Source organism: Macrotis lagotis, chromosome 2, assembly GCF_037893015.1.
Source record: "Macrotis lagotis isolate mMagLag1 chromosome 2, bilby.v1.9.chrom.fasta, whole genome shotgun sequence".
Lineage (NCBI taxonomy): Eukaryota > Metazoa > Chordata > Mammalia > Peramelemorphia > Peramelidae > Macrotis > Macrotis lagotis.
The window spans coordinates 343,679,062-343,695,409 of record NC_133659.1 but is presented as its reverse complement, the minus strand read 5'-3'; the positions used below and the strand labels follow the sequence as shown (position 1 = coordinate 343,695,409).

The window sequence follows — 16,348 nt, the reverse complement described above, 5'->3', positions numbered from 1 at the left end:
GGACTAGGAAAATGATACTCAAAGAGGTAAACAGCTGGAGGCTACTTTATGGTAGCCTCCAGAGACCCAATTCAAGTGGAGATTTCTTTTTTTCTGGGCAAAGTAGGATTGCCTATTCTTTAGACCTGAAAAGATGTGTTTGGATGACTCACAGAGAGGGAGCATGAGGGGTGGAGCCAAGATGGCCACAAGAAGGGTTCCAGTCTTAGGAGCTCTCTGATAAAACTCATAAACTAAGGACTCTAACTAAACTTTCGAGAGACAGAACCCACAATGGGACCCAGGGAGGCAGTTTTCCTACTCAAGGTAACCCGGAAAACAGAAGAAAGGCTCTGCTCCCTGGGTTGGAGGGGCGGCCCACCAGAGGGGTGGCCCACCAGAGTGAAAGAACTTCAGCCTCCCGGAGACAGCCCCAGGGCGCTGGGAGTCACGGCTCACAGCAGCGGGGGAGTCTCCTGAGCTGCACCCCGGGGAGCACCGGGCACAAAGTGGGGGAACAGCGGGGGACCTCTGCCAGAGCGAGCACGTGGAGCCCAGCCCTCAAGGCACACAGGGAGCAGCTTGGTCTTTCTGCAGCCCAGACCTGGAAACAGAAGCAGGCGCACCCAGGGCATGAGCCCATTGAGCTGAGGGAGGGGAGTGAAGAGAGAGAGACTGCAGAGCTCTGTCCTCTGCCTCTGGAACAGGACTCTGGGGCTCTGACCACATTCAGATCCTGATCGCAGTCTAGGCCCCCCCATAGAACAACAGGCCCCCCCCACCTCGGCCCCATGGCAGAGGGGGGTGCATATGGTCATTCACAGACCAGGAGGGAGGACAGAGCCTCACACACTGAGATCTTTGTGGGAGTGTCCCAAAAACTCAGGAAGCACCCCCAAAACAGGCTTAGGCTGGGAAAATGAGCAAGCAGAGAAATAAGAGGAAGACTATTGAGAAATATTTTGCAAATGAGCCCAAGAAGGATTGAAATACTCAGTCTGAAGATGAGGAAGCACAAGCTCCTGCATCTAAAGACTCCAAGAAAAACAGAAATTGGAATCAGGCTATGACAGAGCTCAAAAAAGACTTTGAAAATCAAATGAGGGAGTTGGAAGAAAAACTGGGAAAAGAAAGGAGAGAGATGCAGGAAAAACATGAAAATGAAGTCAGCAGCTTAGTCAAGGAAATCCAAAAAAATGCTGAAGAAAATAACATGCTAAAAACCAGCTTAGGTCAAATGGATAAAACAGTTCAAAAAGTTATTGAGGAGAAGAATGCCTTAAAAAGAAAAATTGGCCAGATGGAAAAAGAGATAAGAAAACTCTCTGAGGAGAACAAATCCTTCAGACAAAGAGTAGAATTCAGGGAGAGTGATGAATTTACCAGAAATCTGGAATCAATACTTCAAAACCAAAAAAATGAAAAATTAGAAGAAAATGTTTAATATCACATTGAAAAAACAACTGATATGGAAAACAGACTTAGGAAAGATCATTTAAAAATTATTCGAATACCTGAAAGTCATGATCAGGAAGAGAGCCTTGACGTCATTTTCAAAGAATTACTACAGGAAAATTGCCCTGATATTCTAGAAGCAGAGGGCAAAATAGAAATGGAGAGAATCCACCGATCCCCCCGAGAAAGAGATCCCAAAAAACCAACCCCTAGGAATATTATAGCCAAGTTCCAGAACTCCCAAGTCAAAGAGAAAATATTACAAGCAGCCAGAAGGACACAGTTCAAATATCGTGGAGCTGCAGTCAGGATCACACAGGACTTAGCAGCAGCTACATTGGAAGCTCCTAGGGCTTGGAATACAATATACTGGAAGGCAAGAGAGCTTAGAATGCAGCCAAGAATGAACTACCCAGCAAGGCTGAATGTCCTCTTCCAGGGAAAAAGATGGACTTTCAATGAACCAGGGGAATTTCAAATGTTCCTTTTGGAATGGCCAGAGCTGAACAGAAGGTTTGATCTTCAGACACAGGACTCAGGTGAAGCATGGAGATTGGAGGAGAGGGGGGGAAATATGAGGGACTTAATGAGGCTGAACTGCATGTATTCTTGCATAGAAAAATGACACTGATAATACTCATATGAACCTTCTCAGTTAATAGAGCAGGTAGAGAGAGCTTTTATAGTTGAAGCACAGGAGAAAGCTGAATTTGAAGATAAAATATGGTGTAAAAATGGAGTCAATAGAAAAAAAGGGAAATGGAATGGGAGAAAGAAAAAGGGGGGGGAATAGTCCAAGATATTTCACATAAGATTTTTTTTATTACAATGAGCTATTGCAATGATATGGAAGTAGGGAGGCTAGGAGAGGAAACAGCATATATATCTATATATATCTATATATCTATATATATATATAGATATAGATATAGATATATATACTCAATGGGGTATAGACATCTGGAGTAAGAAGGAGCGGGAAGCAGGGGGGAAGGGGTGGGGATGTGAATAAAGGAGGAGGGGATGGACCATGGCGGGGTGAGTTGCCAGATATAACACATTTTCTTTCTTACTTCTTGCAAGGGGATGGGATTGGAAGGCCTGCCCAGGACCATGGGGCCAGGTGGATGCTGGGCCTAAGGGGTGGTATGGGGGCTCAGGGCTTCTTGGCCCCAGGACCAGGGATCTGTCTGCTGCGCCACTCAGCTACCCTACAGCAGATTCAGAGTGAAAGGAGAGAGAAAATAGAGTACATGGTAATGGAGAAATAAGAAAGGAGGGAGTTGCGATTAGCAATGGCAACATGGAAAAATATGGAAATAACTTTTGTGATGGACTTATAAAGAATGAGATCCACCCAAAAAAAAAAGTGTAAAAAAAAAAAAAGAGAGGGAGCATGCTATCCTCACCCAAGCCCTCCAAAAGGAAGTCTGAGTGGAGAGATGGATAAGATTCCTCCCAGACCCTAAGCAGTTACTGAGAGCTAAAGGCATATATCCCTGCCTTCCTTCTGATCCAATATCAAAGAAGAAAATGGACTGTGTCTTTGATGCATATTCCTATTCCCAATGTCCAAAGTCAGGAAGGCCAGGTTATGCTTGTGTCTTCTTGTCACAATGACAGCCCTCTCCCTTAAGATTCTTGAATTAGGGAACTTCTTGTCGAATGTGGAATGAGTAATGCTTTGCATTTCTAGGCAAGATACGAGTCCAAGGAGGAGACAAGTGCTCAGGGCGAGTGGAAGTCTGGCACAAAGGCTCCTGGGGTACAGTGTGTGATGACACCTGGGATCTAGCTGACGCTGAGGTGGTCTGTCAACAACTGGGCTGTGGCTCAGCCTTGGGTGCCCCAGGAGAGGCAGCATTTGGCCAAGGAATTGGGCCCATTTGGCTGAATAATATTCACTGCAAAGGGAATGAGTCCTCTCTCTGGGACTGCCCTGCTGATCCCTGGGGGCAGACAGATTGTGGACACAAAGAAGATGCTGGTGTGAGGTGCTCAGGTAAGGGCCTGAGAGCCTGACTTGAGGCTAGAAACCTAGACCCTGGGACCATGTCCAGGTGGCTTGGAGTGGTGAATGGAGTAGCAGGGAGAAGAAATGAAAGGCATAGGTTACTGCTGCCAAAGTCTCTAGACACTGGCTTTGACCCTATTATTTTCAAAGCTCATAGTACTGATGGAGGAAGATTCTGATATGTTCAGAAAGAGACATTGGGGAGTATGAATAAGTGACAGTGGGACTGAGCCAGGCAGGAAGGAACATAGAACTTTGTTCCCCAGAATATAGCTATCCTCCTGAGGGCAACTTAGTGAAGATCAAGCCTTCTCCTGTGTGACTCCCCACACATACTCCACCAGCCTATAAGGCTATCATTCTTCTTAACCATTCTCTGATAAACTCCACTCAGTTATTGGTGATGCAAGAACATTCCTCATAGAGACACCCATCTAGAAAGGGTCCCAAGGACTTGGTTCTCACAGCCAGAGCAGTTTCAGTTCTTCTGATGATCCTTCTATAAGAACTGGTATATTTCTCTCTATTCTTCACTGCTAAGCTATCAGTGCTTTTCCTGAAATAGCCCCCATTTCCAACTGCTCACCTGTGCTTGGACATTATTGAAGGATCCAGTGCTTTGAAGAGACATGAAATTTAGGTGCAGTTATAAAATAATGAGCAGAAAGTTCAATTCACAAGGACCTCAATGTCTTTATCTAGATATATTGATGGTTTTTAGCACTTGGACATCATAAGATGATCAGGGACAGAAGGCATTTCAGTAGGAATTCAAGTCATGGGTTATCTCTTTCATAGGTCGCAAAACTTTCAAGCTCTTTTGGATCCTTGGGGTTATCCTGATAGTGCTGTTCCTGGTTGCTCTTTTCCTGTGGTCCAAGGCTAGAAGATGGATTTCTCAAGTCAGAGGTTTGAGGTCCATGAGACTATAGTTCAAGGTGCCCAACAGCAGTGGGTTCTCTAGGATAGGATCATCTCTTCAGATGTTCAGACCTGAATGTGGGGGCCTCAGGCTGGGGGTAAGAGTTTCCAGGGTGGTGAAGCCTACTAGCTCAGCATGAATCAACCTCTTGAAGAAAGGAAAGGCACATGATATCAGCTCAGTTGTTTCAGTATATGTGATTGGCAGGGAACATCATGATCTCTTGGCATCTCTGGGTATCCTAAGATAGGCTAATGAAGGACAGGTGGCCAAGGGAGGACTGGCATACAAGAGTAGGAAGAGAACATAGAATGTCATTGGAAATCTCATTATAAGCAAATGTGGAATTCTAAGGAAGGATCATATCTGAGAAAGGAAGCAGGAAAGCAGGTAGACTATGGGGAAGATGAAGAGATCCCCATAGAACTGTGAATATATGCTACTCTAGGAGAAAGGGAGTCTTCTCTTCATTCAATGAGAGGGACATTGATCCAACCAGGGAAATAGTGACAAGAATGGTAAGAGTTGGTATGTCAAGATGTGAACCCTCAACCTGAGAGCCCTCCATTCTCATGCTTTTCCTAAGTAGGGAATGTTCTTCAGGTAGCTGTTTACAAGAAGATGGATATTCATCAGAAGGAGGATGAAGACCTACATTTTTTCAGCCACCCAGGTTTGTGGGGTTTGGGGCCTTTTCCTCGGTTGGTGGGGGCTCCCATGATGAGACTGGCCTCTAAATGCCTGGTAGATAATAGCCTACATTCATAGGAAGGAGTGAATCCCTGAAAAGATTTGCTTGAAATGACTCAGATCCAAGAATTCTGGAATTAACCCACTGTCCATCTGACCCCATGTTCTGACTTTGATAAAGCTTCAGCCCTTGTAGGAAACCATGAAGTGAAACAGTCTTTCCTTCTTCTAGTAACTGCTCTTTATAGGATCATCATGTCATAGAATTAGAACTTAGAGGCCCTGCATGTTACAAATGAATACCCTGAGGCACAGACAGGTTAAGAGATTTACCCACAATAACACAGCTGGTAGGTATCTGGAGTGGGAGCTGAAGTCATTTGTTTTTCCTAGCATAGGACCCTATTCCATGTACCAGACTATAACACTTGTATTCTGTTTTGAGATTCACAAGGTCCTTCACATACAATAGTTCATTCATATTTCATTTAACAGTTTCTGCAAAGTACTTGATCAATTTTTTTTAGGTTTTTTTTTTTTGCAAGGCAAATGGGGTTAAGTGGCTTGCCCAAGGCCACACAGCTAGGTCATTATTAAGTGTCTGAGACCGGATTTGAACCCAGGTACTCCTGACTCCAAGGCCGGTGCTTTATCCACTGCGCCACCTAGACACCCCTTTGCACCACCTAGCCGCCCCTGGTCAAATTTAAAGAAATAGAGAAATGTCAGTTATTTCATCCCTTCCTAATCTTTCCCTAGATCCTCCCGACTCCTATCCCTATCCTCTCAGCTGAGAAGCTTGCTTTACAAAAAATTTTGAGATCATTCAAGAATAATTCTCACTCTCCTTATTCCTCTTCCAGCACTATTGCTCATAAAAAGAGTACCCTTCTCTTTGCGAAGACAAAATGCCCTGCTTGGATCCTTGTGAAGGAAGGCCAAATTACAAATTCTCACTCCATATTTTTCCTATTACTTTTTTGAAAATATTTAAATTTTTTAATATTTTATTTTCCATGGTTATATGCAAAAACAGTTTTTAACATTTGTTTTTAAAAGATTTTCAGTTTTAAATTCTCTTCCTCCCTCCCATCCTTTCCTGACCTCATCGAGAAGGCAAGCAATCCAATATAGGTTATACATGTACAGTCATGCAAAATGTTAGTCATGTTGTGAAGGAAAACATTGACAAAAAAGCCCCAAGAAAAATAAAGGAAGAAAAGAAAAGTATGCTCTGATCTGCAATCAAAGTTCTTTCTCTGGAGGTAGATAGCATTTTTCAATATAAATTGTTCAGAATGGTCTTGGATCATTGTATTGCTGAGAAGAGCCAAGTCATTCATAATTGATATTGTGAAATAGTTTTGTTACTGGCTACAATGTTCTACTGTTTCTGCTCATTTCATGTTACATCAGTTTTTGTAAACCTTCCTTTCCCTACTGTTCCTCAGTTCTTAAGGCACAATATGATTCCATTACAATTATAAACCACAACAACAATTATCTCAATTATCTCTCCTTTTATTTCTTTGCCATTCTCCAAATGATGAGCATTTCCTCAATTTCCAATTCTTTGCCACCACTAAAAAAACTGCTATAAATATTTTATAGGTCCTTTTCTTTTTTGTTTTTATCTCTTTATATACAATCCTAGTAGTAGTAGTATTGCTTGATCAAATAATATACATGACTTTATAGCACTTTAGGAATAGTTCCAAATTGCTCTCCAGAATGTTTGTATCAGGATACAACTTAGCCAATAGTGCTTCAATTTTCCCATATTCCCTTTAACATTTGACATCTTCTACTATCCTTTTCTGTCATATTAATTGATCTGGTGACTGTGGGATGATAGCTCAGAGCTCTTTTAATTTATGTTTCCCTAATCAATGATGATTTAGAGCATTTTTCATATAGATAGCTTTGATTACATTTTTGATCACTATGTATTTTCCTCCATTCTATCCCCCCACCTTTCACCCTCTCCATTTTCAAAAGTGTTTTGATTCTGATTTTTACTTCCTTCAATCCACCATCCCTTCTATCAGTCATACAACTTCTCTTATCCCCTTTCCCTCCTACTTTTCTGTATGATAAGATCGATTTCTATATCCAGCTGAATGTGTATGCTATTCCCTCTTTGAGTCAATTTTAATGAGTTAAGTCCATTCACTTCTCCCCACCACTTCCTCCATCTTCCCCTCTTCTATAAAAGATCTTACCTCTTTTGTCAGGTAATTTTTCTCATTTTAACTTTTCCTTTCCCCTTTCTCCCAGTGGATTCCTCAGTCTCATCCCTTAAATTTATTTTTTTAGATAATCATCCCATCATATTCAACTCACATCCATGTCCTCTTTCTAAGTGCTCTAATAATTAGAAAGCTTTTAGAAGTTACAATTATTATTTCCTCATGTAAAAATTGAAAAAAATTAACATTACTGAATCCCTTATGATTTCTCTTCCTTATTTAACTTCTTGTGCATCTCTTGAGTCTTGTATTTGAAAGTCAGATTTTCTATTCATCTCTGTTTCATCAGGAAGACTTGAAAGTCCTCTCTTTTTATTAAATTTTCATTTCTCCCCCCCTCCCAGGATAGTTTTGCTGGGTAGGTTATTATCTCAGCTCCTTTGTCCTACAGAATATCATATTCCAAGCCTCTGATCCTTTACAGTAGAAATTGCTAAATTTTGTGTTATCCTGAGGCTCCACGATATTTGAATTATTTCTTTTTTATTGCTAGCAACATTTCTTTTTGATTTGGGAGCTCTGATATTTGGCTATAATATTCCTGGGAGTTTTCATTTGGGGAATCTCCTTCAGGAGATGATTGGTGAATTTTTTTCCCATTTCTCTTGTATGTTTTTAGGATATCAGGGTAGGGTTTTTTATGGATTTTGCAAGGCAATGGGGTTAAGTGACTTGCCAAAGGTCACCTAGCTAGGAAATTATCTGAGGTCGGATTTGAACTCAGGTCCTCCTGGCTCCAGCACTGGTGCTCTATCCACTGTGCCACCTAGTTGCCCCAATCAGTGCAATTTGAAAATTTCTTGAAATATGATGTTTATGTTCTTTTGGTCATAGCTTTCATAGTCCAATAATTCTTAAATTATCTCTCCTGTATCTATTTTCCTGGTGAGTTGTTTTCCAAATTAGATATTTCACATTTTTCTCCTTTTTCTTTCTCTGCTTTTGTTTCACTGTTTTAAGATGTCTCATAAAGTGATTAAGCTTAAACTTGCCCAATTTTAATTTTTAAAGAATTACTTTCTTTAGTGAGTTTTTGTGCCCCCCTTTTCCATTTGGTCAACTCTACTTTTTAAAGTACTTTTCTTTAATGCCTTTTGTGCCTCTTTTGCCATTTAGTCTATTTTTTAAGGTATTATTTTCTCTAAGATTTTTGTACCTGCTTGAATTGTTGACTCTTTATTTCATGATTTTCTTGTAGAACTCTCATTTCTCTTCTCATGTTCCCTCAACTTCTCTTACTTGATTTTTAAAATCCTGTTTGAGTTCTTCCATGACTTGAGACCAATTTGCATTTCTCTTTAAGAATTTGGATGTACCAGTTTTGATTTTGTTGTCCTCTGAATTTGTATTTTGATCTTCCCTTTCACCAAAATAACTTTCTATATTCAGGATCTTTTTCTCCTGTTTGCTCATTTTTCCAGCCTATTTCTTTTTTTATGTTTGTTTTGTAAACTAATTTTTTTCAATTGCATGTAAAGGTAGTTATCAACATTCTTTTTTTACAAGATTTTGAGTTCTGAATTTTTCTCCTCCACCTCTATTCCCACCTCCCCAGGACAGCAAGCAATCTGATATAAATTATACATATGCAAACATGTTAAGCAAAATTCCTCATTAGTCATGTTGTGAAAGAAGAATCAGAACAAAATGGAAAAACCAAAAGAAAAAAATGAAAATAGTATGTTTTGTTCTGTATTCACATTCTATAGTTCTTTCTCTGGATATGGATAGCATCTTCCATCATGAGTCTTTTGGAATTGTCTTGGATCATTGTTTTTCTGAGAATAATTAAATCTCTCATAGTTGATCATTATACAATGTTGCTTTTACTATGTCCAATATTCTCCTCTTTCTGCTTACTTTACTCAGTACCAGTTCATGGAAGTCTTTCCAGATTTTTCATAAATCTGACTGCTCAGTATTTCCTTTAGCACAATCATATTCTATTACATTGATAAAGCATGATTTGTTCAGCCATTCCCAAGTAAGGGGCATCCTCTCAATTTTCAATTCTTTGTCACCACAAAAAGAGCTGTAATAAACATGTTTATATATGTGCAGCCTTTACCCCTTTTCAATTATCTCATTGAGATACAGATCTAGGTAAAAAATATGCAGTTTTATGGACCTTTGAGCATTTTAAGTCTATTTCTTGACTTTGAATTCTTTGATTAAATGAAGCTCTGCTACTTGAGGGAAGTGGGCACTATTCCAAGCTTCAGGTTTCAGCTGTTTTCAGAGATAGTCCTGGGGACCTAAAAGTTTTCAGTTCTTCAGAATGTGTTTACTATTCTTCTGGTTAGTACTCTTGTCTGTGAGTGATCAAAACTACTCTTTTCTGCTCTGGAACTGAGCCTAGGGTCCCATTTCCTTTATGGACACATGCTCTGGTGCTCCTCCTGACCCTGGGAATGAAATCCAGAACTGTGACACAGATCCCAAGTATGAGCAATGTGACAGAATCCTGTCACCTGGTGCTAAGGACTCCCCAATCCCCCTTTAACCAACTGGTTTGATCCCGTTATTAACTGTGAGCTGAGAGGTCTGGAAACCCCTACTACCAAGATTGGTTCTTGTACCCAAGGCCTACTGATCTTTTCAGTTCTTCAGTAAAGTCTTTAATCAGGGGCACCTCTCTGAAATCTAATTTCAATCTTTTAGCCCCACCAAGGAGCATCCTTGTGATTCCACTTTATCTATAAAATTAGTGACTCATTAGAATCTATGATAGGAAACTTTTCCCTAGCTATTCAAAGCCTCATTTGCTCTACAGGGAGGGAAGGAGACTCTTCATCATTTTCATTAAACATTTTAAACCTTTCAGAGGCTCCTAATGGCTTAAGTGGTGCCCCAAGAACTGATTCTGAAGTTGCTGGAGAAGTCTCTGAGCCTGAACCATGTCCCATTTCCTGGATTAACAGGCCTGCCCTGGCTCCCCAGAAGACAGGAGCAGGAACAGAAATTCTACAGGTAAGTGGGCAGCAATTGTGCATTGACATCCCCAACAGGCTCAGACTTAAATAAAGGAAGAACCTAGGGGTTCTGTGCATAGCTTTAAGAGTCAGTTCAAAAACCACATGATTCCTCTGTAATTAGGGGAAAGCATGGGAGATGAGGGAGTTGCTCTAGCAAAGGGGTTGAGAAACATTCTGAGATTTTATGCCTGGGGATTGGGAAACCCATGTCATGGCTGAGTCTTGCATGAATACTTGCATGTATACTGCATGGATATCTGGTGTCCACTTTCCTGGGCTGTCAGTTTAGAGAAACAGTCATTCATTTCCCTTCAAAGCACTACCCAGAAAAGCTAGAGAATCACAGACGTAGTTGGAAAATGTGATGCCTTGTCATGTCCTGCATACATCTAGAAGGAAAATTGATCTGATAATGGAGTCTGAATGTGGCCTAGGAGAGCAAGGGAATTTTGAGTTCCACAATTTGAGTAATACAAGATCTACAACACGTGTTAGCAATTATACATGTATTAATTGTGTGTATTTCTTCTTTTGAAATATGTTTGCTCTTCTTACCTTTAAAGAAAGAGTTCTTTATCGTCACTAACCTCAACTTGTCAGATCATTGTTGTAAGGCACTCCAGGTGAAGAAGTGCCTTTTGCCAGTGCAACTTCACTGATTGGCAATTTAGAGTGTTAGTGTTGTCTCACATGCTGAAAGCTTAGATGACTCATCAGTAGTCCCATAGCCAATGTCTGCCAAAGACAGGACTTGGCCCGCTTCTAACCATTACATTTAAGGTTAGGGTTAGGGTCATGCTTAATGCTCAACTTAGAATTCTCTATTTATGTCTATTAGAATCTAAGATTCTTGAGGACAGGTATTGTTTATTATTTTTGGATTTGTATCCTCAGTGACTACTACATAGTAGGGATTTAATGAAATACTTATTCATTTACCTCTCCCAAATCTGTGTCTTTGCACTGGCTATCCCCATGCCCTGATTGCTGTCTCTCCTCACCTCTGCTTCTTGTTCATTCAGTCAAAGCATGATCTCTGGCTCCCTTTAAGACTTAGCTCAGGGGTGGCTAGGTGGTGCAGTGGATAGAGCACCAGCCTTGGAGTCAGGAGTACCTGAGTTCAAATCTGGCCTCAGACACTTAATAATTACCTAGCCATGTGGCCTTGGGCAAGTCACTTAATCCCATTGCCTTGAAAATAAAAATCTAAAAAAAAAAAAGACAGCTCAAATTCCACCTTTTAAAAGAGGCCTTTTATGCTAATTTCCCCTTCTTAAATGGTTTGCCTGATTTGTTGTGAAAGAAGCCGTCAAATTCTTCTATTTTGCTAAAACTTTGTCACTTTAAAAATTATAATAAAAGTCACCGAGGCACATGGTTTCCAAGCACTATCCAAAATTTCTCAATAGCCAGGGACCCATCTGAAAGCCAGAGTTGCAGTTTATGTAGGGTACCAAAAGTAGTTTAGTGATATAAACTCAAGAAAGACTGTGACTGATCTAATACAAAATAGAGGATGGGCTTTGTTTGCCTTGACTTGGAGTGGCAATTTCCAGAATCTGTGGCAAAAGGAAAAATACAGAATTGACTAACATCTTCTAGAAAGTGTCATCAATATCTGGGCAAACATCTTATGACCAGACTGACTCACATCCCCTTTGGTCAGCAAAAGCTTACAGTTACAAGTCTTCATGGTCAGGCTGCAGCCCATAGGAATAGGGAAGTTAAACTTTTATGAACTCTACCACTGATACTTAGACAATCAAATTCACATTTGATCCACAAGTATCGATTCCAATGATTAGATACACTTTTTAATAAATAATTTAATAAATAATACAAAATAATGTGTGGTGCTAATTTCTAACTTCCCAACCTCAATTTCCCCCTCATTTATGGTTAGGCTCAAGTTTTTAGAGCTTTCCTCTTCAGTGAAAATCTCCTTTCCTATTCAGTGGCATTATCTAATCTCTTCTTAGTTTTCCACAGAGGAATACTTGAAGAGATTCCAAGTTATTTTCTTCAGTTTGTAAGAAACTTTCTTCTTTTGCCTCTGATATTTGCTATTTAGAAGTCTGAAGTGTGACCACTACTTATTTTTGACAAATTAAACTTGGACTTTCTTTCAGTCAGTTCACTGTGAATCTTTTCCCTTTGTGCTTTGGCCTCTAATTTCAATGTTCCTGAAGAATTTTCTTCCTGAAGTGTAATATTTAAGCATTTTTGCAACATTTTCCCACAAACCCTTTGACCCTTTGATAATCTCTATGCATTCTACCTTCAAAGACAGTTACTTTTTAGCTAAAACAGATCCATGTTGTCTCCTATTGTAATTGATTGCTGATTCTATTCCCTCAAATTTCTTCCCCTTCTTGATTTTTGAATGTCTCATTCCCTTTCCATTCTCTTTTACTCTGGAGTGATTTATCTTTCAAAGTTCTAAATTTCTAGGGTGGCTAGGTTGCACAGTGGATAGAGCAACTGCCCTGGAGTCAGGAGTACCTGAGTTCAAATCCAACCTCAGACACTTAATAATTACCTAGCTGTGTGGCCTTGGGCAAGCCACTTAACCCCTTTTTGCCTTGCAAAAACCTAAAAACAAAACCCAAAGTTCTAAATTTCTAACTCTCTTATATGATATTATTTCTTTCTTGAGACTTCTGAATTCTAACCAAATGTCAATTTATTTTCATTCTTGGTTTTTTTTTTCCCCATTTGAATCATTCTGGAGTTTCTTGCCTTTGTTCTATGATGATTTTGGAGATCTCATACAACTTGATGTTTTGCATTATGTTTATTCATTGTATTGTGTCCTTCCTCATATTCTTCACTAGTTTCTTCTTAGTCTAGTGGCTGATTAATGGGAGGCAGGAGGATTGAGCTCATCCCCAATTTTACTCTCAGTCTTTTGCCTGGCAGTGCTTTCCTGCAATGTTAGGACCTTTCCCATGCACTGCTGCTGATTTTCTTCCATCTAGATGACTAGAATTAAATTAATTTAAAGAACTTTTTCCAAAACAGGGTGAGATTTTTGACAGCAAGTAACCAAAAGTACAATAATGGGACTTGTATCTCACTTCCCCTCAGGATTCTTGCCATGTCTATTAATTTCTGTTTTATTTGATGTCAAAACAGGCTCTTTATTGCTGACACCCACAATAGGCAAAGTTGCCCACTTTTCTCTCTTCACTTTGCTAAGTATGAGGAAAGTGCCATGTTTTTCTTCATTGTGAGTCAAGTCAAGCTGAATTGCTACCAAGAGAACACTCAGAGAAAAGCAGAAGCACCACTTCATCCATGTTGAGCTTTACATGAAGGCCTTTTGAGATCAGCTCTGAGTAATCCATATGGAAAGGAGTTAATGTGACCAGACATAATTTTTTTTCTTTCTATAAAAGTTACCTTGTGGGGAAGCATTTCCTTCTTGGAATTTTTATTATTTTATTTGTTGATTTTCATATTGTTTGTTTTGAGAGTAAGAGAAGAAGGTAGACTAATATACAACTTATCACTTTCATGTTTTCTAGTAGTTTTTCCTAGCTCACAGTTAAAGAATTACAAGTTAGCAGAACTCACTGGAAAGTATTTTGCATGTAAAAAGTATTTGTCTGGAAAATAATTAACTTTCAAATACTACCCCTTCCCTGGAAACATCCCAACTCAAACAATTTTAGTGAAAGGTCTTTCATATAGTTTTCTTTCCTTTATGGTGAGTATCTAACAAAAGAAGTAGGTTAGAACACAATCTAAACCCAAAGAACTTTGTTGAGAAATGTCATATTTCATTGATGATCTTTCACAAATACACATTGACAACTCTCTGCTTCTATTATATAACCTTTTTTAAAATCGTAATGACAGGCAGCATGGCAAGAATAGAGAAATGGCCTCTGAACTAGGAATATCTGGGCTCAGGTTTGAAGTCTGACTTGAACATAGAATCCTGGCTGTGTATCCCTGGACAAATCACAACCTCTTATCACTCTAAGACTGCTGCAGAGAAAGTGCCTAGACATGCACTCGTAGAGATTAGTTTCCTCTCTTTGAAGCTCCCTAAATTAAATTGTCCTATTCATTAAATGACAGTTCCAGTCCCTATTTATTCTTTCTCTTCTGGTTATTTATTCAATCTAATACTTCGTGTGAATCATCATCATAATTACCACCACTTATCATATGTGATATTTGTTTTCTTTTCTCTCAATCTTATTCACTTTCCCCTAGATAATATGTACTTAGGAGCAGTTTTCTGTACTATCATTTTAACTATACTGTGTCATAGTGGATAGAGTACTGGCCTTGGAATCAGGAGGATGGAAGTTCAAATCCAACCTCTGACACTTACTAGCTGTGTGACTTTGAGCAAATACTTAACCCTGATTGCCTGGCAACCAGGGCCATCTCCACTTGTCCTGATTCACATATAGCCACTGGACCAGATGACTCTGGAGGAGAAAGTGAAGCTGGTGACTTATCCCAGGCCCCCTCACTCAAATCCAATTCGTGTGCTTGTTGTGGCATCACCTCCCTGATGTGGTCTTCTTTGAAAATGAAGGATAAGCATTTTCTCTGAGAAAAGCCAACAACTACAATCTATGCCATGGACTAAACATTTAGTTCTGCTAGTTTCCTGCTAGTCAATGTCCATTCCTTATCTATTCATATGGGATAGTTTTAAAATGTAAGCTTCTTGAAGGTTGTGAATGTAAATTATTATTCAGTTAAATACTATTAATTCATGATCATTTTGGACATTCTTATGATTAAATCCTCCCCTCACTTCACCCCTTGTACCTTGTGTAGCCTTAATTCTTATATCATAACTGCAAAGTCCCTATGTATCAGTGAATAGAGTACTGATTCTAGAATCAAAGAAGAACTGAATTCTATCTTTCTTCAAACATTTATTAGCTGGGTGCCTTAGTTTCTTCTTCTATAAAATAGAATTAACAATAGCACTTACTTTACAAGGTTGATGTGATAATATAATGGACTTTGCAAACTTTCAAGCTATGTATAAAACCTAGTTATTGTTATCACAATGATGTGATGATGATGACAATGATGAAAACTCTTCAGATGCACAATGTGACCTAAAATCCTAACCCTTTATTAACTCTAACACCTTAGTATGACTAGAGGAACCGGTAATATAATTTCTTTCTTCATTTCAGATCAACACCTACAATCCCTTGAAAGAGACACCAGGTTTTGAACCGATGTAGGACAAAACTGTCCTTTGGATGAATGCCATCATGATGTGAAGCTCAGTTTCTCAGGGTAGGACTAAAAGAACAGCTAAATTTAGCAGCAAAGTGTGACTAGGATACTGAGCTACATGTATTGTTATCCTATCCTTCCTTGGGAATGAAATAAAGAATGTTACTGCCTGAGATTCACATTGTCCTGTTCTTCTCCCAAGACTCTGATTGCTTAGATTACTTTATTCCCAAGATAGCTAAATCTAATCAAAGGCAATTTTATCTATTTCGGGTTTGTGCCTAGTTCCTTTTTTAATTGCCCCAAATGACTATGTTTGATTCTATATTCAAGTCCCCTTGCAGGACAGGCAAGATAACCTATACTCCTAGTCTGTGATTGTCCCACTGAAGGAAGAGAATAAAATGAAGAGATTCCATGATTCAAGTAATATATCAAAGAAAATGTGGCTTTGAGGGAAGAAAGTAAGTGCTTTTATGGGACAATGAAAAGATTTTGGGGAAAGGACAGCATGAAATGCAACCAAGTCTCCAGACATTCATGAATCTTTTTTTCCAGATATGGGACCCTGAACACACCTATCTCTATAATATGTATATGCATACATATATATAGTTTGACTGATTATCACTGCTTCATGGCATCATTTCATATAAGCATTCCATTTAGCTCTCATTTCTCGATACTGTTCATTTCAAATAGTACAATAAATTTCCCATTATATGTCACATGTCTTGCCATTCCCCAGTTGATGGGCCTTTATTTTTTTGCTAAGCTCAAGAAGTGTTGCTGTGGACTCAGTCAATAAAGCTTCTACAATACACCAAGCACTGTATTGAGGACT

At 39.3% G+C, this 16,348-nt stretch overlaps 1 protein-coding gene across 1 annotated transcript in view; it reads left to right on the top strand.

Annotated features, from left to right (window-relative positions):
• Window positions 1–16,088, top strand: part of CD163 (CD163 molecule) — a 72,977-nt gene extending 56,889 nt beyond the window's left edge. Inside the window, exons 16-17 of the mRNA XM_074227329.1 lie at window positions 10,231–10,279; window positions 15,459–16,088. Coding sequence (XP_074083430.1) covers window positions 10,231–10,279; window positions 15,459–15,499 — 90 coding nt within the window. The 3' untranslated portion in view covers window positions 15,500–16,088. The remainder of the gene's footprint in view (window positions 1–10,230; window positions 10,280–15,458) is intronic.
• The last annotated feature ends 260 nt before the right edge of the window (window positions 16,089–16,348 follow it).